The sequence below is a fragment of the Camelus bactrianus genome, chromosome 6, assembly GCF_048773025.1.
Source record: "Camelus bactrianus isolate YW-2024 breed Bactrian camel chromosome 6, ASM4877302v1, whole genome shotgun sequence".
NCBI lineage: Eukaryota > Metazoa > Chordata > Mammalia > Artiodactyla > Camelidae > Camelus > Camelus bactrianus.
This window is the reverse complement of record NC_133544.1, coordinates 14,070,854-14,098,466: the sequence shown is the minus strand read 5'-3', so window position 1 is coordinate 14,098,466 and position 27,613 is coordinate 14,070,854. Positions and strand designations below refer to the sequence as shown.

The following is a 27,613-nucleotide window of genomic DNA, read 5'->3' as shown; positions in this document are numbered from 1 at the left end:
ATCAGGGCTCCATACATTGTGAAGAGAGGTTCCTTTTCATTTCTTCAGGCCTTTAAGTCACAGAGGAATCGCTGGCGCTGAAGATTGCCGCAACAAGAAGACAGGAGGGGGCGGATGCTGCCACCAGCAGTGGTGGAGGAGATCAGTGCTCACAATTGATTTGGAAACTCAGAACTGAGCTCTGCCTCAGTACACAAGTTCAAGACCATGAATATGGATATATGTTATTAATCATTTTTTTAGTTTCAGAAAAAAAATGATTACTCTTGCTTATATTTAAAATTATATTTTTATATATTAATAATTCAAAACCTTGAATATAACTTCATATACAATGCTCACATCTTCAGGAACCTATGTGTTAGCTTTGTAGAGCCCTGAAGCAGCCATTTTTTAATATATAATCTGGAGATCCCCAATTAAATGAATTTGTAAATGTAATTGATGACTGTCAAATCAAATTTTCTTAGCCTTCAGGAGAACCACAAGATGAAGATGGTATGTTAATTGAAGAAGTGAGTGGATTTCAATCCTTTACAAGATCACCGGTAACTTCTTCAGAGAGACTGCACCTAAGTCTACCCAAATCCGATAAAGTCCTCACAAATGGTGCTGAGAAGAACTCCAGTTCCTCCCTGTCCAGCATGGATAACGCTGCCTCTGGGCCCAGGAAATCATGCTCTGGAACCTCCTACGGCAAAGGGCCCAGAGGCACATTCCCAAATTCCCACCGGTTTCAGTTAGTTATTTCAAAAGCACCTAGTGGGGACCTCTTGGATAAACATTCTGAACTCTTTTCTAACAGACATTTGCCATTCACCCCACGCACTTTAAAAACAGAAGCAAAATCTTTCCTGTCACAGTATCGATATTATACACCTGCCAAAAGAAAAAAGGATTTTTCAGATCAGCGGTTAGAAGCTGAAACCCAGACTGAATTAAGCAGGTAATTAATGCACAACAGTCAAGAGTAAATCCTTCAGGATGTGGTAGAAACTAAATAATATTCCTTATTTTATATCATGTACCTTATGTGCCAGACTTCAGGTCTGGTGGTGCCCTTTTGATCGGAATGAGATTAATGTGACTTTCCCTTCTGCACACATCACTAGAACTATCAGAAATTGTTGAAAAAATAGCTATTAAACTTGTCAAGTACCTTATAAACATGAATGGTACGTCTTTAAACTTTTTGTTTCAAACATGCTACTAGAACTTGTGTATGTTTTTAAATATACTTTCAGAGAATCTTTAAAATATGTCATCAGACAGCATTTCTGTATGTCTATTGATTTATGTTAGAAATGGCAAAACAGTGGACTGTAGAAAGGGAGGAAAAGCAATTATTTGTCTGACTACTTATGTGCTCCCTTCCCTGCAAATATTCAGCAGCGTCTCCCCAGGTATAATATAGACAATTGGGGTGATTTCTGGAAATTGAGTATAATTTGCCTCACTATTCTGTATACACTAGTACCTGGCACATAATGAATTTTCATTAAAGGTTGCCAAATGATTGAAGAAAGAAACAAATCTCATAAAGTACTGAGGGTTAGCAAATTTGTGATTGTTTTTCCTTGTGTCATAGAAACAGATATTTATCTGGTACTAGGTTTTAATTATTTTAAAAAGTAAAAAAGCAATTTATGTCCAGCGTTCTTTTCTCTGGGTATAGTAAGATCAGTCTATATACATTTAATCAAAGAATTAAGGAATTGAATCTAATGGTAGAACTTTTCAAGTGAGGAAGAAATAAGGAAAGCAAGTATAACATATAATTTTCTGATTAGATTTATGACAGCTTTTTGAAGAAAATAGTTACCATTTCCCTAGTCCCATTTTATCCAACTGAAATCTAGCTGTTACTCAAAAAAAAAAAGGAAAAAGCATATATAATCCAAGTTGTATCTATTTCCTGATTATATAGTTAAAAATCACATTTTATAAGAATAGATGAATTCCATCTCTCATGTTTGAGTTTATTTTTTCTAGACAGTTAAGTTCATTATCACAGTGTTTATATTTTGAAGGTTTAACAATAATTTCTTTTAAAATATTACAGCTTTAAATGTGATTTTGAGACAGTTGAAATTAAGAACTTCACAGATTCAGAAGTGAACATAAAGCAGGTAATAAACATGAGATCTCTTTGTGTTCCACGTTAGAATTATAGCTGCTTTAACTTAATATGGTATATATAGCTGTTTGGACTGAAGAATAAAATTTTGTGTATGATCTGGCCAGTGCACAGAAGCATTGCCTGTTGACGAGTGGTGATAGCTCTCTGTGGGTGGCCCGATAGACCCTGCCCAATCTGAAAAACTACTTGTTGTTAGCATCTCTTCTAGATGGTTGGTTGGCTGGATGGATGGATGGGTGGATGAATAAAATACCTTACGTGTTCTTTTCAGAGATGCATACTGGGATCACTAAAGGAGCCAGAGAAGTTGTATAGAAGTTATTTTCACTTCTATGCCTGTAATTCTTTTTAAAGAATTGCCAGTGATTATATTATTAGAAATTACACATTTTATAAGAATAGGTGGATATCATTCTCTTATGCTTGCTTTTACTTTTTTCTAAGAGCATAAAGCTCCTTTTTAGTGTTTGTATTTTGAATATTTAGCAATCATTTCTTTTAAAATATTACAGACTTTGTGATAAACTGATTATTTTTATTTGGGGGGTATTACTCATATATACCTGCATCCTAGTTTAAATTTATTGTTTGTGAAAATGATTGTCTATTAAAATGTCAAGCAGAGTCAGAGATAGAAGAATAAAATATAAGCACACTCAACTTCCCTCTCCCCTTCTGGAAATGGGTAGAGGATCGTAGGTTGCCATCTCAGCCATTAATAGCTATTAACATAGGATTCTGCCCTTTAAGGCCCAAGGACAAATCAGTTTCTCTGAGAGCTGACTTTCCACATCTGTAAACACTGTACTTAATATGCAGGGTCATTGGAAGGAATGAACGTTGTAGGTAAAGTACTTGGTCTCACCCGGGCTTCATAAATGATACTTAGGACTAGCTAGAGATTTAGGAAGAGGGTTAGCTCTAACTAAACTAAAGCGGAAGTCCACTTTTATTGTGCCCCAAATGTTTATCCATAACCCTGTAAGAAAACAGTGTGTCCCCTTATTCTGTAATCAGTATCACCAGCAGTCTACTGAGGAAGCTAGTAGATTATTAGCTGCAGTAGATAGACCAGCATTTTCACAGCATTTTTAAAATTAAAACACTACACATAAATTAGCATTGTAAAGATTAAATCTGATGGTGCAAGTAAATGCTTGGCATAGTTATGTGGCCCCTTGTAAGGGTTCTATAAAAGTAAGCTGCCATTACTTTTGTTTGTTAATGTTATTGTTCAGACTGCCGTAGCTACCATTGCTTTTACATATTTGATAGGTTGGCATTTGAACAGATGGACTATTTGAATTTTTGAATAATAGGGTATTTTCTCTCCAGTTTACTTAAATCTTAACAAATTTGCTTCATTTTCTCTTTACATGTTTATTTGTGGTAATTCTTAAATGTCATTTAATATGTTCCTCAATAAAATATTAGAAATTGTTTTATTTTAAATTAAGAAAAAAGTATTGATTGTATGGAAATATATTCTAAAACATGCTTTGTTCTAATATGCCAGTCACTTTAATCTACTAAGTATCTGTACTCTCTTTCCTTGACTATTTTTAGAAATTTTTGCTCTTTTGCTTTATTTCTGCTTTCATGATTTTTGAAGCAACATAAAGATTTATTCTTCTCATTGCATCCCCAGGCATCTAGTTGCATGACATATGATACCAAAGGAAGAATAACCCCTTTACCTTTACAAGGGCATGAATTACCCTGGGACGAGGTTAAAGATGGTGCTCTTCAGTGCTCCGCATCAAGGTATTTCAGCTGTCCACATCGAACTGTCCTGTGTAACAGACATTCAGACTTTGCAGCACACGTACTGTTTTAATAGCGTGCTCTCATCTACTTAGGTGTTTGGTAGTGGCCTTGTTAGTTTTACTAAGGACTTTTTACAAAGTAAGTAGTCAAAAGTTTAAATGAACTGCTGCCCCACAGATGGCGGACCTGCCGGCACCACGGATGCAGCTGCCCTGCTGCACCCGTGACGTCGGGGCACAGAGGAAGCGGCTGTTTCTACGCTCAGTGCTCAGAACAGTGGGCACTAAGAATGGTTTGTAGCCGGACAGTACGATTTTCTTCTTCCATAGAGGAAGGCTCGTTGTGAGGATTAAATGAGATATATGAGCACGTGGCAAGCTTCGGGCACAGTGGGATTGACTCAGAGAGGGTCTCCTTCAGTCATTCAGTAGGTCTATCTGGGGGAGACTTTGTAGAAGAAAGAGTTGGGCAGGTGTGACCTGCTTCCCTGCCTGAGAGCCACTGAGCCGGTATCAGTGGCCTGTGTCCTGTCCAGACCCATTACTTCCTGTGCGGGGTCTGGAGCCACCTGGTCCATGAGCACTTGTGCTGTGAAGACCCTTGACAAGGAGCAAGAGACGGTTTGGTCATTCTGGAAGGAGCGCCAAAGGGTCACGCCTGGCATTTGCCCTGTGGGTGAGGCAGAGGTCAGGCCCCTGTGTGGAGCCCGTCGATGGACCAACCATAACCCTATAAATGATCATCCAGACCAGGGCCCTGGGGGGCGGAGGGGGCCGTGGCCCCCTGTCAGGTGGAGGGCTCAGTTTGCTGTTGAGGGTCGAACAAAAGCTATAGGTGACTGGCTCTCAACCAGCGTGTCCCTCCCAGGGTGTGTGGCAGTGGGCAGGAGGGAAGGGGGTCCCCGTGCTGGCAGGGCTGAGGTTGACAAACCTGCTGTAGAAAAACATGGTTTAGGGGGATTCACTGATGAGATTCCATGTCTCAGAAAAAAAAAGAAAAGTTTAAATGAATTCATTTTGTCAATTCATTAATAAAGGGAAAAGGGGCACTGGCTTTGTATTATTTATCATCACTACTCGTATATGAGAAAGGATTTCTCCCTAGACAGATCATCCAGCAGTGATGCAAACCAGTTTACATGGCACACGTCGTACTGAAGAACCTTACCATTGGAGATTCCATCATTTGTGATTTTGAACATCCATCACATGCTAGTGCTTTATCTATACATGCTTTGTAGAGGAGGCACTTTTTTTTAATGATTCATCATGTTTAGTAATTATGGTGCACTGCACCTAAATAAAAGTGATAGTTTAGCAGGTAGTATAGAACCTAAAAAATGCCTTTGATAGCTTCAGCTGTCAAATGCATTTCCAGTGTCAGCACTTGCATGTGAGATGAAGGAGGTGGAAGGAAAAAACGACTAAAGAGGGCAAGAATGAGGCATCCTACAGCAGGCCAGAAGGCAAGCATGCACGTTCCCTCAGGAACTACATCTGCCCTCGGGCCTGGCCTTACGGAGATCTCACCTGCCTGGCAGAACTTTGGGGGGAAGGAGGGTGTTGGGGGAGTGGTTCGTTGCTAACTACTCTGTCTTGAAATTCACGATGCTTTAGTGCTCATAACTTCAGAGGCTCTCCTGAGCTGGTGGAGCCAGTGCGCAGTGAACATAGAGAACGATGGAAAGAAGGGATGTTTATCTTCCCTGGTAGTTTCTACCTCAAAGACGCAAAGTGTTGTAACTGAATATACCTGAATAGAAAGCTTGGCATTAACGAGTGATGACGTAACTGTGTAATGACAGAATTTATCATAATGACTAGCTTAAAATTTTTTCCATAGGGAAGTATGTTTCCAACATCATTTATGTTTTTATCTTAGTCAAATTGATAATTGTTTCTACAAGGTAAGTTTCATAGTACAGTTTTAAAAAAGGACTGTGAATTTATAATTAGAAGACTAATTTAAAAATCTGTCTTTGCTACTTACTGACACATGACCTTGGCAAGTTACTTAGCCTTTCTGCCCCTTGGTGAACTGTTTAGTAAGTGGGAAAAATAATACCTACCTAGTGTATCTGACAGGGTTGTTCTGAAGATCAGATCAGATCATCAAGATAATCTTAAACGCTTATTGTATGCCAATCATTGTTTTGTTAAAATATTCTAATTCTCCCTTTCCAGGGCAGTATGTCAATATTCCCTGCAGCCTCCTTCAGAGAGAAAAATCTATTCTGAGTAAGTTCTTTTTGACCTCTTCATTTTGCTTAGTGGAAATCAGCAATTAAGAATCACACAAATTATTATTAAATAAGTTAGGATTGAACACTAATCTCTTTACAACCAGCTTTTGGGTTCAATCATGTAATACATACTAAATTTGAGAAAATGACCAGAATTTTCTGAAATAATTATTAATAACTTCATTTTTATGTCCAGTGGAACTTTGTCCCTAAGTTAATAATCTGCTTTTTTATAATTAGTACTCATCATTTTGATTTTTATAAATAAAAATAATAAAAACTAATAAAGATGAGTTTGAGAGAAATGCAGGCTTTTGGTAGTTCAGGATACCCTTCCTGGAGCTTTCTAACCTCACCAGTGTTCTGCAAATACTATACTTCTAGGTTTTAATGTTGTTTTAGTTAAGCTGCGTTGTTTTTTAGGGAAAATAATCTATTGTTATAGTTTCATTTATTCTCAAAGTTGCTGCCTGTGAATCTGCTTGAAAGCATAATTTTATGCAACCTTTTAATATTCTATTTGATTTGCTAATTAACTCTTCCCCTTATATTTATTTATTCAGTAATTGAGTAATTGCTTGCTATTTATATTTTCTATCAATTTACTGATTTTAGCTAATTAAAATCAAACTTATAATAGTATCCTAATTTTCTTATAATGGCTACTAAAATACAGTTATCTCATAAAATAGTATAACAGAGAAATATGTCCAAGTAATTAAAAATTGTCACTATATTAATGCACACAGGTTTTTCTATTAGAATATTTTTGCTCATCTCCAAACATTTTGAGAAAAAAATTTTTTTTTCTGCTCAATAAATTTCCCAATCTTAAAATAAAATGCTCTCCTTAGGATCAGTAGAGGATTTCACAAATGAAGTTCCTGCTTCTCTGAATGACTTTACTCTTTCCCTTCCTGCAAGAACCATGCAGAGAGGTTCACACCCCTGTTGCAGGACATGGTTAGGAGCCAGAGTACATTTAAAATGCTTGTTGGGAACAGGTGCCCCCAGGGGATCACACTTATTTGGCCTCTTGCCCCAGGTGCTTTCTGTTTTGTTTAACCCCTGCTTATCCTTTACTGCTTGATGCATGTTGTAGATATCTATGAAATTTTATTCTAATAGGGAATATGTTCTCATCTTTAATAACTATCCTTGCATGCTTCAAGACTATAGACATGTTTATTTTATAATACCCCACTATTTCTAATTATGTACTCCTGTTCCCTATAGTTTTTAGAGTAAGTAAGCAATAATTTTTATGCTGTATATTGCTTTTCCTTCACAGTGAAGAAGAACTGTTGTATCTAAGTTTCATTGAAGATGTAACAGAAGAAATTTTGAAACTTGGTTTATTTTCAAACAGGTTAGATTTTTTAAAATTATATTATAGTGGTTGAACAATACATTGAATACTCTTCATTTGATGTTAATTTTTTTGTTTTGTTTTGTGTGGTTTTTGTTTTTACATTTTTTTATTGAGTTATAGTCATTTTAAAATGTTGTGCCAACATTTGAGGTTAATTTTTTAAAGTTTTTTCACATGTCAGGAAATGAAAATTATATTGATTTCATAGGGGACCATTTTCTTATAATTGATAGTAAATTGTAAAGAATATGTAATTCATATTCTAAGGAGAGTTCACAGTTTGAGGGAGTTATAGAAAAGAATAGAGCTTCTGTTCATTTCCCTTAGATACAGAGAACAGATTGGTGGTTGCCAGAGGCAGGGGCTAGGAGGTGGGGGAAATGGTTGAAGGGAGTCAAAAGGTACAAACTTCCAGTTATAATATAAAGAAGTCATGGGGATATAATGTACAGCATGGTGACTACAGTTAACGCCGTATTACATATTTGAAAGTTGCTGAGAGAATAGATCTTAAAAGTTCTCGTTACAAGAAGAAATTTTCTTGTAACTATATATGGTGACAAATGTTAACTGGACTTACTATGATGAACATTCTGCAATATATAAATTCAAATCATTATGTTGTACACCTGAAACTAATATAATGTGGTTATATTACCTCAGTTTCAAAAACCTATCACAAAAAAAAAAAAGGTATTTGAAAGAAAAAAGTTAAATTGTCTTTATTCACAGATGACATTATCATCCATGTAAAAATCCCATACAGTCTACAAAGAAACAAGCCAAAAATATTAATATATTTCTTAGTTTATAAGACTAGGAAACTGAATTTTTGCTTCTTATTTGCAAAGATCCATCATCTGGTTTTCGTGTTTGAAACTCATGAGAATCCAAAGTAAGCTTGTTTGTTACAACTGTTAGTAGTAACAGGAGGACAAATTAAAGGTTAGGCTGGCACACTGTGAGTGAAAGGGGAAGTTTGGAAAACCAGGTTAGTATTGTATAACTTAAGGAAACTGTGTGGTCCTGAGCCAGCCTGAACATTTATTTGGCTAAAGTTTATTTAGATAACACTTTATGATAAGGATCATAGGACCCCATTATGTGTATCTTGCGTACTTTCCCTGTCATCATATGTCAAGTGCAGACATTTCTAATGAATTATTTCTGTTTCTATATGAAGCTTTTAAATTAAGGCAAACATTTTCATTATTAGTATAAAAAGCTACACCAAAAAGCCTAAATTTTTGATGGTAATTCTATTTACCCCTTTCATTTTAAAAAATTGGCTAAAAATGCATAATGGGTTGTAGTTTCAGATTTGCAAGATGAAAAATTTCTTTTGATCTGTTTCACAACAGTGTAAATATACGTAACACTACTGAACTGTAAATTTTATAATTAAAATGGTAAAGTTTTTGTTATTTTTTTACCACAAAAATAACAAAAATATTAAGATTCCAACTGTAAATCAAAAAAGGTTAGAAGCTGAAACAAAAACAAAAAAGTTCACATGAAAAACATGTATTTTTGTTTTAAAAAACTCACTTTTTTTTTTTAGATTACAAGGCTGTTTATTGTGGCATTTTTTATAGTACATCAAAAAATGGAATCAGGCTACAGATTGAATAGTAAAGATTTGGTTGAATAAATTGTAGAATATTTATAATACTAAGTTCTGTTCAGAGATTTAAAATGATGATGTAAAAGTGAATTTATTGATACATGGAGATGTTCAAAATATATAATTGATTAGAAAAAACAATACAGGTATCAAAACAGTATGTACTGTTTAATCCCAATTTTGGTAAAGAAATAAACATGCATAAAAAAATGCCTAGAAGCGAATAGTCTAAAACATCAATGATAGTTGTAAAATATAAAATATAGATTTCTTGGGCTTTTTAAAAATTGCAAAATAATTCAAAACAAAACAAAAAATCTAAGGTTGGCTCATAACTTCATTGATAATAATAAATGGTAACAAGTGAGTTGTTTTTCAAGAAACCAATTGGTAACACTCCTGTGATAGCTGGACAGGCGTGGTAGAGCTGAAAGAATGTGTCTGGAGGCAGGCTCGTCTGGGTTAAATTCCTTAATAGCTTGTGACCTTGGGGGAGGGGAAGCCATCATCTTAGGGATGTCGTTTCTCATCTTTAAAATGGATTTTATAACACTTTCTCTTTCAGTATTGGTCATGATTAGAGGTATAATGATTACCATGTGTCCAACACAAATGTCTAGCACTTAGTGGTACTTATAAGTGATAACTTTTAGGTTATGTGAATTTACCATCAGTGGAATTTTTTTTAAGTATAATTTAGGAAGCATTGTAAAGTAATTCTTTATAAGAGAATTGTTTGGTTTTAGAGGTGGTTTGTCTGTGAAAGAGAAAGGGAGGGAGAAAGGCTTTTGGTGTTTGTGTACAAATGAGAAAAAAAAGTTTCATGGTGTGTGCAGGGGGTTGGGGGAACTTTCTGTAAAATATTTTATTCACAGAAGTGTTAAGTAGCATGCGATCTTTCAGAAACACTGGCGTCTGTTACATAAATTACACATAGTGGCAGTCATACTAGCTTCCAAATCGGAGAACTTGACAGAACAGGGACAGTGCTCATCTTTAGAAAAGAAAAAGGTAATCTAAAACATATTTTCCAACCTTTAGTAGTTTAGTTATTGCATGGCTATTTTATATTCAGTTGATTTCCTGATATTGAGACATTAACATTTTTATTTATCATTTGTAGGTTTCTAGAACGACTATTTGAGAGACATATAAAGCAAAATAAACATCATTTGGAGGAGGTTTGTCTTTCTTTAGAACTTTATTATAAAAAATCTAATATCGAAAGAATTTAAAGTTTTACCATACTCTCAGAGAATACATTAAAAACAAGCACTTTTTTTCCCTTGCAATTTTCATGTGTATTGGCGGGGTGGGGGTGCAGGCACAGAGTGTGGAAGAAGTATTAATTCTTCTGAGACTTGGAGCACTGCGGACAAAAGTAATTCAGTTTCACTAGCTTAATTAATATAATTATTCACGTCTCTTTATTCTAGGCAAAAATGCGCCACCTGCTACACATCCTCAAGGTGGACTTAGGCTGTGTGTCCAAGGAAAACTCACTAAAGCTAGATGATGTTGATATGTTGCTTGATTTTGAAAAAACTGAGAATTCAGAACAAAATGAATGTAAAAATGAACAAGATTTAGCCATTAAACAGGAGCGTCAAGAATACCAAAAAGCTTTGAATATGTTATTGTCTGTACCAAAGGAAGAGAACGAGACAGTCTCCTCACCGGGTGAATTTTTCCTGCCCGTCTATAAATCAAAGTACTCAGAAGGGGTTATAATTCAACAGGTGAATGATGAAACAAATCTTGGAACTTCAATTTGGGGTGAAAAAAATGCAAGTATGTCAGACAGTTTACTAGACCAAGAAACCTCTGTGAATGTCATTGAAGGCGACAGTGACACTGAAAAGGTTGAGACGTCAAATGAATTGTGCTGTCTTAGCACAGCACTCTGCCCATCTATTCAGCTGTGCAGTATCGAAGATGATAATCAGGACATGGAAGCACCAACTCTTAAAATCATGGAAATGAGCATTGAGGACTAATCTTTGGATGTTTGATCGTCATTAATAAATATTCCAAATGGCCAATAATTCAATATTCCTTTTACTCTTTTTTTCTTTTATATATTAAGATTTCTATGTTCATTTTCTATCTTGTATAATAAATTTCTATAAACTTAGCAGCTTAAAACAACACACATGTATTACTTATCCCATGGTTTCTTTGAATCAGGAGTCTAAGCACGGCTTAGCTGGGTCCTCCGTTCTTGGTCTCAGACGCCTACAAGCCGAATGTCAGTTGGTGCTATGGTCTCATCTGGAAGCTTGACTGGGGGTAGATTCTGCTTCCAAATTCTTTTCAGATTGTTGACAGAATTTCTTTCCTTGTAGCTATAGATTTGAGGGCTTTAGTTTCTTTCTGGCCATGGCTATTGGCTGCCCTCAGCAACTAGGGTCTGCCCACCATTCCCTGCCACTTGGCCCCCTCCACGGGCAGCTCACAGGAGAACGAGCGAGAGTCTGCTAGCAAGATGGAGTCTCATGAAACAACACAGTAACATAATGTGATCACAGGAATGACAGTAACGTAATGTGATCACAGGAATGACTTCCATCACCTTTGCTACATTCTCTTGGTTAAAAGCAAGTCACAGGTCCCGCCCACACTTAAGAGGTAGAATACAAGGGTGTGAATGCCAAAGGTGAGAATCACTGGGGCCTCCTTGGGATAAGATGGCCACAATTTCTAAAGTTACTTTTCAGGGGAACGTACTTTACCCAGACATCAGTGATTTTGTAGGCAGTGGGAAAGGGTCTATGATCTAGAGTGGATCTTGAAACAGTAAGCCTTCTCTACAGTACCTTTAACTTCTGTTTTCTCACTTTCCTGCAATACCTAAAACCTCAAGGCCTTTCTAGTTACCAGCTAGGATGGCCTGTCAGATACCTGAAACATCATCCCTTCCTGTGAAGGCACACATTCTACCAGGCTCAGTTTGACACCCTCCCCTTGCCCTTGTAGTCCATGAATGGGGTCCTTCATATTCAATCATGTCTCAGAATACTCTTCTGTACTTACATCTTTTTAACCACTCACAATAATGTAACAATATTTGAGTGCCTGTTACATGCAAAGTTTCACGCCTATCCGCCATGGAGGGTAAAAAGATGAAATGGAATAATGATGCTAACCCAAATGTTCATCTAAAAACTTAGTGATTGCTTCCAAGTATCCCACTTCTTAACTCAGGCTTTTATCATCCTTTGCCCACACAGGTGTTTCCCAAAAGGTGGTGCATACCCCTGGAGGTATTAGACCTGATTTCTGGTGGTAGTTGGATGACAGGTCCATCTCACTCATGGGAAGCTGACCATCACCAGTGTGTTCAGGATTCAGGCTCAAGGACAACCTGCAAAGTATAGCATGGTAGGGCTGGGTACCCAGCCCAGTTCTCCCCCAGCGTCTTACGCCGCAAGTCACCATGCTGTAGCCCTTTCTCGGCTCCATCTACCCTCAGTTCTCACCTCTGGGATTTTTACCTTACCCCCTAAGCAACCCTTCTTTTCCCCATCTTGCAGTCTTCTTCAACCACCTAAAACATCCTAACATTATTCTTGGCTCCCACCCTGGGTCTCCCCATCAGTCATCCTTCACCCCTCTGCTTGCTTCTTGAACTCCATCCTTCTTTCAGGCCCAGCCTGAACTTGCACAAACCCTTCCCGCTATTATCCATATAAGTACCTTAGACTCACTGCTCTGGTTCAGATTTTCCTCCCTTTACTGGAGCTGCCATCTTGCTTAAGGCCTTCTCAGTAACTCTCTTCCTGGTGCTTCTGCACCCTTTGGGTCCAGCTCCAGACTCCTTCTGCCTGCCCTGACGTGTCTGGTCTTCTCTATCCTCCAACTCTAGGTCCAGCTTTTTGTCTCTCAGGCTATGACCCATCCTAACTTTTGTAGCCCTTAGGGTGTTTTGTTATCCTCAGGTTTCCCTTTAAAATTTAAGTTTAAAAAGATGAGTTGGTTTAAAGAAATACTAAAAGTGGTTCTTGGACATGGCAAAAGCTGTGTAAAAGTAGGAAGTGAATGGTAAATTTGGGAAATACTGGCTTAGACTTGAAGCAGCACGTTAATGTGTATCTTTCCCTCCATTTTCTCCCAGAGCCCATTCTCAGCTCTGACTCACAGAGTTGTGATGAGTCAGCCTTTGGAGCCAAATTGCTCAGGTGTGATCCTTATGAGCTGCAACTTTAAGCTGGTTACTGAGCTTCCTTGTCCTTTCTCACATGTTGAACAGGAGTAATTACAGAGCCTTTGTCCCAAGGCTGTAAGAAATTAAACAGGCTGTGTGGGACTCACCACAGGCTGTTATATTAAAACAGACCATGTCACCTCCTTCCCCCCCCAAAAATAAAACCCTTGAGAGTTTCCTCTTGCTAACAAGGTAAAGTACAGACCCCTCTGCATTTTTTATATTATAAAGTCGTGTCTCCTTCCCAGGTCATCTCTTGCCATGCTCTCCCCACCGCAGCCTAAGTGTCTTATCACATTTAATTGCTTGTTCCCTGAACCTCGAGGTCTGCCCTCTCTCTGCACCTTTGTGCTTGCTTCCTGCTCAGAGCATCATTGCCCCTCTGTCGCCCCCTGGAGCCTTCCCTGACAGCCCAGATTGAATGTAACACTTGGGTGACTGCCCCTGTATCTGTCCCTCCTGCTTTGGATGAGATCTTTCCACATCTGCCAGAAGATTTATAACATTGTGTACGTACCCAGTTTGTCTACTGTCTAAAATGTGGGCTTCTCAAAATAAAGGACTTGTTCTCTTTGGATCCCCAGGTCATCGTCTGCTTGAGCATGAATGCATCTGTTCGTGGAGGGAGACAGTTTGACCTCGAGGGGAGGTTTAGCTCCAGACAAGGGAAAACAGGACAGATATTTCCTCCTCTCTTTAACTCAACGTGCAAATTCCCCATATAGAACAGGCAATGTAGGAAACTGGTAAATTACATGAAGATTTCCTTATATGCTCACATTTCAAATCGTACAAAATATAAATTAGTATGTATTTGAGAAGCCTTAAAAAGTCACATTTTTCCCCCCATGAAGCCAATTAGAAAAGATCAGAGTAGCTTTTATAGGGCAAGATAATTTGCCAAGTGGATGAACTAGCTGTGAGCTTCCTAATGAATTATTTTATCCTGGGCCTTCATTTCAAAGAGTAGATTAGATGACCCAAAGATTTCTTTTAGTTTCAATATGCCAAAGTTAGTCTTAGCTTAATTCTTAGGGTCTTTAGAAATTATATACGAAATCATTTACACCTAGAAGTGGAAACCCCTGCTCACCCTTCATGTGCTATTATAGTCCCAGAAAGCACTCTGCTGAACTGACTCACATTTCAGTGATAGAAGATGTCACCTAGCCAGTTACTTTTTCCAGACTTTTTAAAAGCAACAGATGGAGCCAGTAATGACATATCCCAAAGAACAAATCCGTATGTTTAATTCCAAGGTCAGGAAGAAGATGCTTTTGAATTGGGGTAAGGAAAGCTTTGCACTAAAGCCAAACTTACTGCCTTGAGAATTGTCTTGCACCAACATTCAAGTTTTGAGGTGAAAACACCTAGCAGTCCTGGATGCAAGGGTTCTGTACTCACCTAGTTCTTCTAAGATCTTAAAACAGATGAGTTGAGATAGGCCAAGAGGGCAGAATAGAATGATCCTGAGTTCACCTCCCGGTGCATGAAAATTACAGCTATTTACAGAACGGCCATCCGTGAAAAAGACCGGAACCTACCAGAAAAGATCTTCTATAACTAAGATATAAAGAAGAAACCACAATGAGACAGGTAGGAGGGGCAGAGATGCAATACAGTCGAGTCCCACACCCCAGGGTCGGCGGCCCACAACTGGGAGAATAATTACAATTGCAGACATTCTCCCCAAGGGGCAAGGGGTCTGAGCCCCACATCAGGCTCCCCAGCCCAGGGATCCCCAGTCCAGCAGGAGGACCCCTGGAAGCAATCCCAATTACAATTGCATCAAAAAGAACAAAATATCTAGAATAATCCTACTTAAGGAGGTAAAGGACTTGTACTCGGAAAGTTGTAAGACACTGATGAAAGAAATTTAAGATGTAAAGATATACTGTGTTTATCAATTGGAAGAACTAATATTGTTAAAATGACCATATTACCGAAGATAATCTATAGTTTCAATGCAATCTCTATCAAAATACCAATGGCATTTTTCACAGAACTAAAACAAATTGCTAAGTTTATATGGTAACTAAAAAGACACCAAATAGCTGAAACTATCTTGAAAAAGAACAGAGCTGGAGGTATCATGCTCCCTGACATCAGACTATACTACAAAGCTACAGTAATCAAAACAGTATGGTATTGGTACACACACAAAAGACACATAAATCAATTGAACAGCTATTGTAGAGCCCAGAAATAAATCCATACACTTATGGTCACTTAATCTATGACAAAGGAGGCAAGCATATATAATAGAGAAAAGACAGTCTCTTCAATAAGTGGTTCTGGGAAAACTAGACAGCTACCTGTAAAAGAATGAAATTAGAACATTCTTTAACACCATATACAAAAATAAACTCAAAATGGATTAAAGACCTAAATTAGGACTGGAGACTCCCAGAAGAAAACACAGTGAAACACTTTCACATAAATCATAGCGATATTTTTTTTGGACCTGCCTCCTATCGCAAAGGAGACAAAAGCAAAAATAAACAAATAAGACTGAATTAAAAACTTTTGCACAGCAAAGGAAATGATCAACAAAAGGAAAAGGCAACCTACTGAATTTGCCAATGACATATCCAATATGGGGTTAATATCCAAAATATATAACCAGTTCATAAAACTCAATATCAAAAAGCCAAACAACCCAATCATAAAATAGACAGAAGACCTGAATAGACATTTCTCCAGAGAAGACAGTGCATGAAAAGATACATGCACTCCAACATTCATAGCAGCATTATTTACAATTGCCAAGATATGGAAGCAACCTAAGTGTCCCATCAACAGACAAATGTGTAAAGAAGATGTGGGGGATATATATACAATGGCATACTACTCAGCCATAAAAAAGAGTGGACTCTTGCCATTTGCAGCAACATGAATGGACTTTGAGGATTTTATGCTTAGTGAAATAAGTCAGAGAAAGACAACTACTGCAAATTATGATATCACTTACATGTGGAATCTAAAAAATACAACAAACTAGTGAATATAACAAAAAAGAAACAGACTCACAGACACTGAGAACAAACTACTGGTTACCAGTGGAGAGAAGGAAGGAAGGAGAGGCAAGAAGGGGCAGGGGAGTAAGAGGTACGAACTACTATGTATGATCTACAAGGATATATTGTGCACACAGGGAATATAGCCAATATTTTGTAATAACTATATATTGAGTACAACCTTTAAAAACTGAATCACTGTGTTGTACACCTGAAACTTATACAATATTGCAAATCACCTATACTTCAATTTAAAAAATTAAAATTGAAAAAAATTTTAAAAACAAGTGAGTTGACTGTTTTTCCTGTGAGAAATACTTCTATCGCTGCTGTGATGAGTTTAACAAACTTAGTGGCTTGTAAAAAAAATCCATATTTACCAACTTACAGTTCTAGAAGCCAGAAGTCATAAAATGAAGATGTTGCCAAGGCTGAATTCTTCTTGGAGGCTCTAGGGGAGAATCAGTTTCTTTTTCTGGCTTTTGGAGGCTGCCTGCATTCCTTCATTTGTGGGCCCTTCTTCCATCTTCAAGTCCAGCTGTGGAGCATCTTCAAATCTCTCTCTCACCGCTGCTTCCATCATCACATCTCTGCTCACTCTGGCCCTCCTGCCCCCCTCTTAGAAAGACTTTAGTGGTTACTTTGGGTGCACCTGGATAATCCAGAACAATCTTCCCCAATCAAGAAGCTTAATTTAATCACTTCTGTAGAGTCCCTTTTGCCATGTAAGATACTATTCACAACCTCAGAGGATTAGGAAGTGGACATCTTTGGGGGCCCATCAGCCTACTACAACTATAAATACCATTAACCTAATAAAAGTTGCCCAAGTAAAGCTTAGTGCCTATTAACTGTAGCTTGGTTATGTCATGAATCCCAAGTTGCGGTCTATATTGAACATCTGTGGCTTTTTAATTACTAAAGCAGCAGTGCTCCCACTTCAGTGGACATCAGAATCATCCAGAGAACTTGTTAAGGCAGATTCCTGGGCCCCACACCCATAGCTTCTGGTTTGGAATTTGCAGACCTGGGATGTGCTTCAAGAATTTGCATTTTAACAAGTTTCCAGTGTTGCTGTTGCTGGAACAGAAACAACCCCACTAAAACGTGAAGTGGACATTCAACTAGTAACAAATTCTACTATAGGGATGACGGTGTGAGGAGCTCTGCCAACCTGCTGGGACGTACATAAATATTTATTCTTCAAATAGATTAATTGTTCCACAAATTAATGAAGCTGGGTATTTTGGCAAGAAGCATTCTAACTCGTAAATGATTGATTACAATGGAGACGTGTGATGACGGATTGGGAACTACTGAAGGAAATATCTATTGTCTGTACATTATTTAAAATAACCCAGTGGGAAAATAGGACTAATTATATGCCTCTTTGCAATAAGATCCAGAATGAAAAAAAGAGGCAAAACAGCTTTAATTGCACTATTCACACACAAATCATATCTTGCTTCAATATTTATTTTTATGGCAAAAATAGACTGGTTCATATATATTACATTTATTCAAACTCTTTGCCCATTAAATGTACACACTTTTACCAACCAATGACAGTTTAGAAGATTTAAACTCTGCTGATTTTATGTTTTTACATTGTTGATCATCAGACAGTTGCATGTAAAATTGCTTTTTAAACTAGAAAATACTAGACAACTATGTATACTACCAGGTCGAATTCCCAGTGCGTTGCTTGAATGATAGGGAAACTTTCTAAGAAAATGTATTTCATAAAAATTTTCTCCACATGTTTAAGTTTGTTAGGCCTATTAAATCATATTAACCTCTGTTGTAATTTTTATTTAAACAGATTTATCTAGATACTCATTTTTACAGTAAACTTTGCTAAATTTACTATGGATAGGGCTTGGACTGCTTCAATTTTTAACAAAGAAAATGTACAACAAATTCTTTTTGTTGCAGTGTAATTCTTCATCTGAACTAAACAATATCCTTGTAATTCAGAATATCTCCCTCTGTGAAGGACAACAGAGTGAAAACATTGAGGTGTTTTCACATGAAAATATTTAACATTTGCATGATGAAAATCTAAGTGTTTTATATATTAATGTAAAAAAATTACTTGAAAATAGTAAAAAGCAAAAATATATTCCAATGGCCCAATGCTAGTCTTTTGAGTAACTGCATCCAAGTTTTTTAAAGATATTTAAAAATATTTTTATTCTTTCCTCTCATTTCCAATGTGTTGCTTAGAAATTGAATACACTGGTAATTGTGTAATAGCGCAATTCTACAACAAGAAATTAAGATGCTTACTTTTAATATGGAATTGAAAACATCTAATGTGGAGAGAATCTAAACAGATACTAACAGAAAATTTTCAAAAACATTAAGAATCATCCCTGTACAATAACTACTTCACTTCTCCATTGTGCCACAGAACCAGACTATGCGGATAAAACCCAGCAGGGCATTACTAATCCAAAAGTTGTCACAAATTATGGTATTTCTCCCTTCTGTGTTTTTCTTTCATCTTTTTGTTTTATGGGCTTTAAGTTCTGCATTATTTAATCTTGTTTTTATTAAGTCTGTTCTAGAAATAAGTTTGTCCCTTCTGGAGAATTTTTACTCTTTTTCAGGCTATTTGTTGGACTGAACCAGTATGGTGTTATTCCAGTAAAACTACAAAACCATTAGATCCTTTCAGGACACTTAACTCTAAGATTAAATGACAGTTCAATAAATATTACTATAAAATAAGGAACAAAAAATTTCTCTCATTCAATGGTCCATTAATTTCACATAATTTCTAACAAACTTCTGGGGATAAAAAGGTTTGGACAGTCTCTTAGCATTCATGACAGCAATCTGACCTGCGATATTTGCACTTATGAGAAATGAGTGACTGAGCTTGTATTTCCCATTTATTTATTCAGTTTTCTTCAGCGGATAAACCAGCAGATAGAGGTAGAAAGCCAGTTAGCATGAAATCTGTACTAGTCTCATCAATTTACTCAAATACATGAGGGCTGACAGATTCCTATTCTCGCTCATCCACATAATCCAACCTTCTGAATTTCTTGGTAGCACAGACCTGGTCCTAAGAGTGCATACTGTAGATCTTTTCTTCACCAAGCTTTTCGAGTGTGAATTTAAAGTATACATGCACACTTAAAATGTCGATAGTGACAACCAAAATAAAGTACTTGTTTTGGATACACAGTTTAAAAACCACCTACGAGTTTACTTTAAAACTGCAGATTTAGTACACTGGAAGCGTGCACTGCTATAGCCAGTGAGGGTACCTTACATTATAGATTCAAAACCAAAGTATCATAGAGATTTTAAGTGGTCCTTTTATACAACATATCACAGAGTCATTATTTGATGAAAGTTAAAGAATAATGATCAAAAGATCTACCTAATAAGTAATTTTCAAAAATTTGGAGCAGTATGTCACCCGCCCTGTTAGTTCTACAGGTAGTTTAAACAATTATTCCCTTCTTGTCATTCATCTGTAGTTATTTGTAATATTAAAGCATAATTTAAGTGTACAGGTACTATCTTTCTTAAGCCATCAACATATTGAACAAAGTTTAGATTTACTCCAGTTTTAAACTAAGTATTTTAATGTAAACATTTTTGGAAATATTAGTGCAGCCTGGCCCTAACTCACACCCATGTAATCTAGAGATACTCTTTACACGGGAGCATGCGCCTGGGAACCGCTGCTTCCTCAGCTGGGTGCTGCAGACCCGATCCATCCTTCTTGGCCCAGGCCCATCATCTGCTTCCCATTGCAGGCCAGTGACCATCCAGAGAGGCAGGAGAGGTAGGAGAGGTGGGGAGATGTACTGCCAATCTGTCCCCCTTCACCCGGCCCCACCTCACAGGCATTTTCACAGGCAGCATCAACGCTCATGTCACCATACAACCCATTCTGTTCCTTACCCTTCATACGCCACTCAAGTTTCTGAGACAAATGAGGGGACACTCACTTCTGTGTAATTCTCTCTTGAATCCCTGATAGATCTGAACTCCATTGCTTGCTGAGGCCCACTCCCCACTGCCAGGCAGACATAGATAGAATTTCTTCTCTGCTCTCACCGGCAGGGAGCAGCAGGGAGGAAAGTTGCCGTTATATTTTCCCCGGAGTACAGATGATGGAGGTTTGACTACCACTACCTAGCGCTCAGAGCCCCTGTGGCTTAAATTAGCTCCAGGAGGACAAGCTGAGAAAGTTAACACCAACATATGGTAATATTCCCCCTTGTAGGAGGGTAGGATATAGCTCAAGTGATAGAGTGCATGCCTAGCATGCACAAGGTCCTGGGTTCAATCCCCAGTACCTCCTCTAGAAAGAAAGAAAGAAAGAAACCTAATTACCTCCCTCCTCAAAAAAAAAAAAAAAAAAAAAAAAAACAAAATCCAAAACAAAACAGATATTCCCCCTTGTGAACAACATTCTCAGTCATTTAACATACACTTGGAACTTTTAGAGCATAGTTTTTATTTGGCAACTGCCTGTACTATAGAGAAAACCATGCCACTTTAACAATCCAAGGACCTCTTCAGGTATTTACTAAAATCCTCTATCCATCCACCCCCAACACATGCAAACCTTAAATCTCTAGACTTTCCGATTTTCCCTCATTTTCTAAAGTAATTATAGATACTTAGGGTAAATGGAGCCCTTGTCTACCAGAAAAATGTGAAAAACTCGTTCTTTCAAGAAATGTTTTTCCAGGCAAATTTCTAATGTGTCTATTCCTGTTTTTGAAATGTCTATCCCTCAGTTTAAAAGGAGAGCCCCCCCCCCAATTCAGATTATTTTAGTAAATTTTAAACTGGGAAGAGACGGTTTAGCTTGTTCCACAGAACTCGATGGAAAACAAATCCCCTAAGCTTATGTCCAAAAAAGTTCCTTTAAAAAGTCTGGTTTTTAAAATGATTTACAGTAAACAGTAATTCTTTGTATTGTAATATGTTCAAAGTTTTGTAAGACATATAATGTGGACATTTATATTTTCTTAATATGGTCAACATTGACTTACCTACCCATTTGAAATGACTGTTCTCTTCTGATGATGAAAGCTTCACAGAAAGGTTGTCCAGGCCGTGCTGCCATCACTTGGGCCTACACCCGCACACCCTCCTCTGGGTTTCTGCCTAGACCGCGCTCTTTCTGGAAATTTCTAAGGAAGTACAGCCTGTTTTAACCCTGCCAAAACGTTTTAAAGGCTACATTCTAGGGCTTTCTGTATGTTTCACAGTAGATGTTCCAGAAGAAAATAAGTAATAATGACTGCAATTAACATTCCAAATGATATTCTAAAATGAATACTTTCTGTTCTCAAAACAACTAGAATATTTTATCAAAAGATCCCACTCATCAGGAAAGCTGATGCCAAAGATGCCAAAATTGGTCAGTGGAAAACACTGGTTTATAACCTACTTTCTGTGAAAATGTACATTTTGGTAATTTTAATAAGAAATTAAGAGTATCAAGGAACTAAAGGACACTAAAATGCTGAAGCATAGTGGAACTTCAGCAGACAGACATGTCCTCAGTTCAGACACGGTGAGCCCGTGAGACCTCAGCGTTCTACCGTTCGCTCTTAAAAATCACATGACTTCAAAGTCCAGTAATGTAGATTCATTTTTATTCAGAAATACTTTCAAATTCACTAACTGTTAATTAAAAGTTTAAAAATTCGAAAGGGACACCAAAAATTACATGGGTTTTAGAAGCTATGTCAAACATGCGAGTTTTAAGAGTGACATTTATACAGTGTAACTTAGACCTCATAAGTAATTCTCTTATAATCAAATTATTACAACAGAAACACAAACATACCATATATTACTCTTTAGATTTTTGTTTTACAATATGTTCTTGTCAATGGGACACTTCAAAATGTTTCAATCTGACAGAAAAGCATTTTTAAAAAACATACCATGGAAGAAAAAAAGCCTCAGAAACACTCCTGTCCTTTATATGGTATGGAGGTGGGAAATATCAGAATAAAAAACTTATTCCCTTCTTCTGGGATGCTCTTTCTGAATATTTACACTTGGGTCTATTGTCCTTTATAAACAATTTTAGATTTAAAATGAATGCTTTGTTCCCAAGTGAGAAGCATGCCCACTTTCAATACTCATTTTCATTAACATCTTCTGAATTTTCCTCTTAAATGGCTGTGTCTGGATCAGAGCAAGCAGACATACACTGTTTAAAAGAAATCCTGTTCTCACAGCCAACAACACACACTTAACAGTGACAAGAATGAGTTAAACCACTTTAGGAGTTAACGTGGGAACCAGAATTGTCCCTAGGATACTGTGATCTGGGGAAATAGCCCTGAACTTGACATTTTGGAAGCTCTGCATTTTGGAGAAGCAGCCTCAAGAAGGAAGAGGAAAGAGAAAGCTCCTCAGCGAAACGGACCTGTAGGTCCTTCCTCTCCCCTGCAGTGACCACTGGGACAAGGCCACCCCAGCCTGGGCTCCAAGCGACACCCCCCTTTAATTCATCCTGGTCCTGCCCATGGGGATGGGCCTAAATGGGAGCAGCAAGGGGCTAAAACAGACCTGGGGGGAAGTCAGGGGATTAAGGAGCGAAAATTCCAGTACCTCTTGAATACCACAGCCATCTCTGGTGACCCCGCAAGTCTGGGCTGCGGTTCTGGGAGATGAGGTGAGCTATTACTAACTCTTCCCTTCTTTCAACCAAAAGAAAACAAAGCCTGGTCAAGGCTTCTTTTAATGATAATATAAACCTGATTTGTTAAATAAAAAAAAAAAAAAGAAGAAGAAGAGAGGTGTAGATGGAAGAACTTCAAGGACACAGAGTGAGTCGTTGCCAGTGACGGGTCCTGAACTTCCCGGGAATACCTACCTCTGAGGGGGTCAGCCCCCAGACTCTTCCCAAGCCCCTACTCTCCATCCCAGCATCTCAGTCTGAGTATAGATAATACTGCATTTTTGTAAAGACGAAGGCAACTTGCATTTACCATCTTGCATTTGCACGGCACGTACTCCTGCCCGAGCCATCCTACATACACTTACTCATCTCTTCCAAGACACCTTCAACATGTCTGCTGTTACTGTTTCATCTATAAAGCAATATAACATTAAAAACTCAGGTTTGTTGTTTTCAACAAAAAAGTGCTTAAAACCATCTTATGCAATTATTTTTCACTTCATTTTCAACCAATAAAATCAAACTCATTTGGGTTTACGAGTAATACTGAAAAACAATAGTGAATCTGATTATTCTCATACATTTTAAATAATGTGCCTTCATTCCCAGCTTTAACTTACATTAACTGTCTCATTTCAGTACCTTAATAAGTTGAACTCTTATTTGGAAAATATAGAAGGTACAAATATATAGAATTTTTAGGATAAAAAAATTTTCTGAATATAAAAATGTTTTCTATGTTTCAAAATAACACTTTTAGATTATTCTTATAGTTTTGGGTTTGGTAACTAAACTGTTATGTACCCAAGACTTTTTTCAAAACAATGAAATATAATAACATGGTTTTAAATACAAAGTTATATAGGAACCACTCATATCTGTGGATCATCACCACAGAAAGCTCAGTTTCTGGACAAGAAAACCCCAAATATTTTAGTCATAAAATAAAATTTCATTATCAAAAATTAGTTTATGATAGAAACCTATATGACTTAATGATTGCCAGAATTGCCCAGCGTAGCTTCTGTGAAATAAGAGAATTATCTAGAAAATACAATCGCCAAAAGTGTGCAAGTACTGCAGACTGGACAGACTGGAGCAGGCAATGCCCTCGAAACCAAGTCCTTCTTCTCCAGCTTCTTCCCCAGGTAAACCCCCTCCTCAGCCTCGCGCTCTGCAGACTTCCTTCTGCGCCGTCACTTACGTCCCGAGTAGCGCTCTGCGTGGGTTGAGTGTCGAGGAGAAAGCATGAGTTAGGCAAGCACTTAAGCTGTAAACGCTTCACATGATCAGGTCCCCCGGAGGAAGCTGTGGGAGCTTATATGAGCCTTGAGCTTTTCAGGAACTGAATGAGAACTCGGTAGACGAACGTGTACTGGCAGAGGGTCTGCACCATCATCATTCTCTGCTGCCTCAGTGTGTCCAGCACCCGTGGGATGTCCAGCACCTAAATCGAGAGAAGCAGCGATGAGAGCAGGGGGCTACCTGGAGAGAGAGGGGCGGGGAGCGGGTGTCCGAGCAGAAATCTGGCTGCAGACAGTCTCTTTTCTACCTCGGCATCTTCTATAACGAATCCCGAGGACATTTGTTCAGAAAGAGCCGTTAGGCCACTAGGTCCCTCTCTTTCCCAGCCAGGCGCCCCGCCCACCTCTCCCCTCACCCACAGAGGGAACAAGCACCTCGTTGTGCTCCAGACAGGCAATCATGATCTCCGACAAGATGACGACGCCGGTCCGCCCCACGCCAGCGCTGCAGTGGACCAGCAACGGAGGGTTGGGGCTTTTGGGCTCACTTGTACTATTTGTGTGGCGTCGAACAGACTGGATCTCCTCCAGGTATGCTGTGAGACATCAGTGAAATTGAAAAATACAGAGGGATTAAGGCCTATCAAATTAACAGTTTTCAGATTATCTCCACTGACTGGGGAGACTCCAGGTACAGAGCACTGGGTGCTGATTAACCAGCCCCAGATGTTAACTGACAGTGAGACCGCGGGCAAGTCTCTGACTGCCCGGGCTTCCCTTTCCTCGTCTACAAAACAAAACAGAGGAGAAAGCCCCTAAGAGTCAGTTACGGCACTCTGCTCACTACCAAGTCATACTTTAAAATCTCTTCTGTGAAGCATCCCTTAAACACTTAAAATTTTTATTTTAAAACAAGCCCAAAGCTTATGTGGGACAACAGAAAGGAAATGTTTCAGGAACCTAAGTCTTCCTCTCTGTGGCAGAGGCTGTGCTGGGAATGAAGATACTTACATAAAAATCCCTTGAGGTCCTCTGGACAGCCGTGCTCGGGCCAGTCTGTGTACTGGAGGTGCCAAACTGTCCTCTCCTGCCCCGTGAGAAGGTGCTTCATCTTCAGGCCCGTGGTGGCGTAGCAGCCGGAGTCTGTGCGGAACCGGGTGGTGATCTTAAACCTGCCGTAGGTGACGGTGTTGTGCCTGGATCCAAGGCGTGGCCAGTAGCGAAAGCTCTTCTCCCTCCCACCCTCCTGTGAAAGACAAGTCCAGTCAAAACACAAGATCCAGCAAAGGATGCCCTTTCACGGAGAGCATGTCTGAAATTCAGAGCCCTACTCTACTTTTTTCTCTAAAGGTCAGGATTCCACATGATCAATATTAACTGTCCTTCCGAGGCCGAGAAAATCAATTAAGAGAAATGAGTGCCTACCTCTTCTGCTGTCACCATTGCTATAATAGCAATTCCCTGTTCCCACACCATCTGCCAAAAATCCTGACAGGTGTTTTGTAATGGCCCCTGAGTGGCAATATAATCCCATTCAATTCCACTGACAGAGACCTGAAATTAGAAAAGGTGTAAAAAAAAAAAATTATTATGTGTATAATACACATATGTACATTTGTTCATGCTAATACTGAAAAAGAACTCAACTATTCAGCAGAAGAAAGAAAGACTTTTTATCTTATTCTTTTTCCATTACGGACACCTTTATATATGTGTGCACTATGAATTCACATCGTATCTATGTGACCTGGGGCCATCTCCTTACCCTCTCCAAACCTCAGTTCTCACCTATACAGTAAAAATACCACCTACCCTCAAGCTGTCTGGGTTGAGCGAGTCAATATGTGCGGTGCCTTGCACGTGGCAGGTCGTCAGTAAGTGGTGGTTATTTTTTTTTTTATCTTATGCTTTCTGTTTTTTATTTTTTTTAACATTTTTTATTGATTTATAATCATTTTACAATGTTGTGTCAAATTCCAGTGTTCAGCACAATTTTTCAGTCATTCATGGACATACACACACTCATTGTCACATTTTTTTCTCTGTGAGTTATCATAACATTTTGTGTATATTTCCCTGTGCTATACAGTGTAATCTTGTTTATCTATTCTACAATTTTGAAATCCCAGTCAGTAAGTGGTTGTTATTGCTGTTAGGGTTCTTCTTCTTGCAAAAATAGTATCAACATCACTGTACCCCAAATTTCAAACACAATTGTCCCTCATGAAATACAAAACACACTAGATAAAGCATCAGCAACTTAGCCAAAACCTAAGTTAAATGTCGGATTTCTAGGGAAGAAAAGAAAAATCTTCCTGCCTAAGGTAGTCTCACCGCTGAACTGATGGTCAGGGTCATCCTCCATAACGATGCTAAGTTTCCACTTAAAATTTAACCTCCTTGAGAACAGTCCAGTGTAATAATTATAGGATGGGTCACCAGGGAATCTGGGTTAAATCTCGGCTCCCCTGCTAGTGAGTGACGACAGTAACCGCCCTGTGAGTGTAAACCCTGCTGCCCGTGCCCCCATGGAGGGCTGCAGCTTGAGTCCCCTCATCCTCCACTGGGCTCGCTGTGGGTGGTACCAGTTCCCCCCACAAACAGGAATCAGGGAGGAAGGGTCTGAGGGGGAGCCTAAGGGGGACATGTCGGAATTTCTTCATTTATTCAGAGATAAGTACACCGAGGTCCTATACTGGTAAGTGGTCAGTCCAGGAATTTGGAAGTCAGACTCCTTCCACTGCTCTCCAGGTTGCCTCTGAAGATGTGAAATAACACAACAGAACTGCATTATTCAACGCTTATCCACCCAGTCACGAGAGACGGGATAAGCTATGCCAAAGAAGTGCTCGGTTTTAAACAAATGATGTCCAGGTGCATAGACTCCTAAGGACCGTGAAGAGCTCGGCACTCACAGGCCGACAGCTGGCCCTCCAGTCTCAAGTGTAGAATGCTCTCAGTCAAACACCACTGGCAAACGAAGTAAAATGTGGGAAAGAAGAAAAATAACACCTGACCACAGACACTGACTCATTCACTATAAGGAAATATCCTCTTCCCAAAATAATGAACTGAATCTCCAGCCGGCATGAACAGAGAGTATGATGATGGAGAAGACAGAGCATCTGGCTTTGCTCACCTTCCTGCTGTGAACCATCACTTCTCCCATTTTAATGGATATAACGTTACCACAGTTAAATTATACTGTTTCCAGGGGGAAGGCGGCACTGCTTCTTTGAAGAATAAATGATTTTTAAAAATGATTAAGAGTGTAAAGGGGGAGGGTACAGCTCAGTGGCAGAGTGTATGCTTACTTAGTATCTCCAC

At 38.5% G+C, this 27,613-nt stretch overlaps 2 protein-coding genes and 1 non-coding gene across 4 annotated transcripts in view; 2 read left to right on the top strand and 1 right to left on the bottom strand.

Moving 5' to 3' along the window:
• Window positions 1-11,197, top strand: part of SPATA7 (spermatogenesis associated 7) — a 32,620-nt gene extending 21,423 nt beyond the window's left edge. For both annotated transcript variants that reach the window (XM_010968672.3, XM_010968671.3), the window contains 7 exons: window positions 471-946; window positions 2,063-2,129; window positions 3,789-3,904; window positions 6,091-6,144; window positions 7,441-7,518; window positions 10,269-10,326; window positions 10,582-11,197. In XM_010968672.3, coding sequence (XP_010966974.1) covers window positions 471-946; window positions 2,063-2,129; window positions 3,789-3,904; window positions 6,091-6,144; window positions 7,441-7,518; window positions 10,269-10,326; window positions 10,582-11,142 — 1,410 coding nt within the window. In that variant the 3' untranslated portion in view covers window positions 11,143-11,197. The remainder of the gene's footprint in view (window positions 1-470; window positions 947-2,062; window positions 2,130-3,788; window positions 3,905-6,090; window positions 6,145-7,440; window positions 7,519-10,268; window positions 10,327-10,581) is intronic.
• LOC123612471 (small nucleolar RNA SNORA43) lies at window positions 4,084-4,217 on the top strand. The gene has a single exon (XR_006719740.1). It is a non-coding gene; the product is annotated as a small nucleolar RNA SNORA43 (small nucleolar RNA).
• A 10,783-nt stretch (window positions 11,198-21,980) lies between the features above and the next one.
• The window catches only part of PTPN21 (protein tyrosine phosphatase non-receptor type 21), a 63,590-nt gene continuing 57,957 nt past the window's right edge, over window positions 21,981-27,613 (bottom strand). Inside the window, exons 16-19 of the mRNA XM_074365174.1 lie at window positions 25,712-25,840; window positions 25,298-25,532; window positions 24,722-24,882; window positions 21,981-24,489 (exon numbers count right to left, since the gene is read on the bottom strand). Coding sequence (XP_074221275.1) covers window positions 24,361-24,489; window positions 24,722-24,882; window positions 25,298-25,532; window positions 25,712-25,840 — 654 coding nt within the window. The 3' untranslated portion in view covers window positions 21,981-24,360. The remainder of the gene's footprint in view (window positions 24,490-24,721; window positions 24,883-25,297; window positions 25,533-25,711; window positions 25,841-27,613) is intronic.